The 4,153-nt window shown below is 37.7% G+C and overlaps 1 protein-coding gene across 2 annotated transcripts in view; it reads right to left on the minus strand.

Moving 5' to 3' along the window:
* The window catches only part of LOC107091972 (plexin-A1-like), a 312,667-nt gene that overhangs the window by 167,674 nt on the left and 140,840 nt on the right, over positions 1-4,153 (minus strand). For both annotated transcript variants that reach the window (XM_015386230.1, XM_015386229.1), the window contains exon 7: positions 3,581-3,680. In XM_015386230.1, coding sequence (XP_015241716.1) covers positions 3,581-3,680 — 100 coding nt within the window. The remainder of the gene's footprint in view (positions 1-3,580; positions 3,681-4,153) is intronic.

Genomic DNA, 4,153 nt, shown 5'->3' on the forward strand with positions numbered 1-4,153 from the left:
AAATAAACTTGTAAAACTTTTCATCCTGTGTCCGTCAGTGGTGTTCTGCATCTTTGGGTCTCCATTAGAGAACCGATCATGACAGCACTCTCTTCTGCTTCTTTACAGAACTGCAATTAGCAGCTTTCAGCTCTTTTAGCGCAGATATTTTGTTTTTTATTTGGGACTAGATTCGTAGCCTACCATTAATTACAGTTAATGCAGTATCCTAGTGTGAATGAAGCCGAAATGTTGTGCTCTAGGGATGCACGCAGGCACAGAAATCACTAGAAAACAGCCAATCAGGAAAAGAGAAGGTGGAACAAAAGGCAGAACAACCAATGAGAGTGGAGTTAAACAGCGCAGCACAGTTACATGCACTGCTAAATGAAAGGGACAGGAAACACTGCACAGGCACTCAGATGGAGTGGAAGCAGCAGGTATCAAGCAGGCAACTGCTGCAAAAACGCTGTATTGTAAATTAAAAACATGTTATTCACATCAAATTCTTGGTAGGGACAAGTGGGTCACTGCAAAATTTTGGTACAGAGATGTCCCTATGGTCCCTACGCCCTATGCAAACCTACGCCATGCTGTTTTAGGTCTCTTAGGTTTTGAATCAATCTGTCAAAACCGAAGAAGTGCTTCTTTTTGTACTTCAAAAAAGAAACGGGATTTTAAGCTTAAATCCCTGGTATGAAATCACACTCACAAAGTCATAGTTTTTTATTGACATTTCATTCATTTTTCGTTTAACCTCTGTTTAACAAGACAGAACAAAGAACATCCTGATCGGTTAGTTGCTTTATCTCACTGCTGAACTTTTGCTGCTTTGCTTAGACCTCGTTTTTGTGCACTTACTTAAAATTTACTGAAAAAAGTGGCAAAAAACCAGTAGATTTGCAATTATAATGGGCTAACTTATTGAAATTAGCACTAAATTTCCATCTATAGCTGCCAAAAAAGGGACAGAAAATAGGTGGGTGAAACAGGACATAATGGAAAATAAAAAAATTTGTCAAATCTCAAAGAAAGAAAGAAAGAAAGAAAGGCAAGCAATGGACAAATTAACATAAGAACAGTTACTGGTAAGATCTTGTCAGGGTTATTTCAACCATTCTTTGGGGAAAGTGCTAATGCTACAAAGAAGCTGTCAGTACTGAAAGGCCTGCTTGTTGTCATAATGTTTTAGTTCACATGATCTGAAAAGGACTCTTACAAATGCTCTTTAGTTGTCTGGACTAATGTTTGGGATTTAAAAGAAAGGAAACTAATAACCCTGAAAATACCTCAGCAGTTCTATCTAATAACTCAGCCATTAAAACCTAAAGCTATCAGATCAGCCAGAGGCAGAAACTGACACCACGGTGACAACAGGTGATTTCATCAGATTGGCCTTTTGTTTACTTGTTAAAGACACAGCAGAAAGAATGCAGTAGCTCCATGACCTTTACATCATTCACTGCTTCCCCACCCCTACCTGTTGTTTAGTACGGTAAGCTGCCAAAATAAGATACATTATTCTTTGCTTAAGAGAGAGAAAAATTCTAAAATGTTACATAGGGAAAGGAGAGGAAGACTGTTGGTGTGAAAACTAAAGAAGTGCCAAGCTATGTTAGCATAGCAGCTTACTGCATGCTCTATCTAAGGATGTGGCTCAAATAATCAATCAATTTGTTACACTCCCAGTGTTAGGCCTGAAAGAGCACAAGGGAAAAATCTATTCTGAAATCTATTCAATGGAATTTCTGGCCAGGAAAAAACAGGTAATATGTATCCAACATTTCCAAGAAGAATGTTTTCAAGACGACTTGGATAACAGCGCGTTGTGACAAACACCAGATAAAGCACTGGGACTTGATCAACAGCCGATACCACACCGTGACGTCATAAACCAGTAGATGGCAGTAGTGTCATTTGACAAACATGGATGCCTCCAATAAAGCACACGCAATTAGAAAATTACTCTCAATTAAAAACACTTATATTTGTTGAACAGTATGTAATAATTTCATATTTAAAGTACTTTCAGAAGTTTGAATTCTGAATATGGCCGGACATTTCGTTTAAGATCTACTGTACCTGTAGACTGAAGCTAAATCCTATAAATAAGAGCAGGTTGAGACTAAGGTTGCTGGATATAATACTGCTAAATATAGCAATAATTATAAGTTGACAATCACTACATTTTTATGCCTATTTTAGTTATTCCATCATTTTCTCTAAGCTTTAGCATCACAATGATTCAAAAGGCCCCTGTGGGAGGAATCAGGACCATCCGACTGGCTGTGTATATTACTGGCCACCTATGTTTAAATGCATGAGAAATAAAGTATGGTATCAAAACAATTATTGTCTCAAAGCCATTTCCTTCAACTGGAATATTTAAAAAACCTCTTATTTTACTCGTCTTTGTGAATCAATATATTGCGCTGCTCTAGCTGGAACCTTTTTACCTTTTTAAAACAAACAGGAAAACTGAATGAATAAAAAGCCTCCCTTTAACATCTTTCTTTTTGATCAGATCACATGTAGCTGGAGCTAAATTTGATGATCCAACCCAAGACAGACTGAGGATTCAGCATTAGTTATGCATACTCAGTTCGAACCGTCCTGGGAGACACTTTAAAACCACCCACTCACCTTACATGATTCCACACAGGATCCATTCAATAAACAGGCCTCTTTAAATCCATCACTGCAGACAGCTAATTCGACCTTATTAAGTCGTCTGTGAGAATATAGCGAAGGTAGAATATTTTTTTGCAGCATTTCTTAATAACATTTCAAATAGACTAAAATTATACAGCACTTTCCAGCAAAACTGAGCACTAAATTAGCTTTACACTAGAGCCACATTCATGCAATTACACACAAATATGTGCAAACATACATATGCTGGTTTGCACATTTAAAGTTAGCTGTATTTCCCCAGACTACAGTTTAAAATCTTTATGAATGGAAACATATTAGTGTAATCTATCTAAATCACCTGAGGTGCATCGAAATGCTGGGTCTGATCATGTGATTTCTCTCTATACAACATAACCTAAATACATACCCTATGATACACTGACTGATAATTAGTTCTGCAGTTCATATGTGGCACACAGACGAGTTTAATCAGAAAAGCTCGACATCTTTATTTCCATGTAACAGTGTTAAACAAAAAAAGCCTGTACAAACTGCAGTGCTGAATAGAGAAGCAGTTTTCCTTTACTTAAATTAGAAATAAATCACTTCCAAACACCATAAATGATGTGTTCTGGGTTCCCGAGCTTGGCTGCTCTTCTTGGCCTTGCATGGATTGGATTCGATTTATTATTTTACTCACCAGTACTCCCTCATTTGCCAGAGATCTAATTAACTAATTGATTTGTTAAAAGCTTGAATACATTGAATACCGAATAGGAACAGGTTGTAAGCTGTCCTCACCCCCCCCCCAATAAAAGAACATTTACTTGTCAGCCAGCATTTTAACACCACTGCTTTTAGCCAGAATGCGTCTGCTATGCATGCATGCTTAATATTACTGTGACACAGGTTAAGCTCTTCATTCACATTATGATTTCTTTTAGCCAAACAGCAGCGACTGACTTACGATTGGTGGACGCTGCAGTTGTAGAAGATAAACAAGACGCTGGCAAACTTCTTCCCCGTCTCTTTGGACTTCAGATACAGCCTTATTACACGTTGGTCACCTAGAAGAAAACACAAAACATTTGAACTGCGTGAGTCTTATTTTACCAGCAGCCTTTTATTTTCCCTTATGTTGCTTCTGAATTTTATTATCTAATCATAAAGACTAAAATATTTAATATATTCAGGATTTAGAGGTTTTCTTCCATGTGGCTTTAAAAACAAACATATTTTTTAAGACATAACATCCTGGCAGGTGGCTACAACAACAGCAGGATATCATTTCAGAAATAAAATGCTCTTCAGTTAAATTACTAACACAGCATAGGAACCGTTCGTGGAGGCCTTAAATTTGGTTATTTCACTGTTCTCAGTCATTTAGCCTAGAGATACACTCACCGGCCACTTTATTAGGTACCCCATGCTAGTAACGGGTTGACCCCCTTTTGCCTTCAGAACTGCCTCAATTCTTGGTGGCATAGATTCAACAAGGTGCTGGAAGCATTCCTCAGGGAGTTTGGTCCATATTGACATG

The sequence above is a fragment of the Cyprinodon variegatus genome, unplaced genomic scaffold (genome assembly GCF_000732505.1).
Source record: "Cyprinodon variegatus isolate N-32 unplaced genomic scaffold, C_variegatus-1.0 Scaffold360, whole genome shotgun sequence".
Classification (NCBI taxonomy): Eukaryota; Metazoa; Chordata; class Actinopteri; order Cyprinodontiformes; family Cyprinodontidae; genus Cyprinodon; species Cyprinodon variegatus.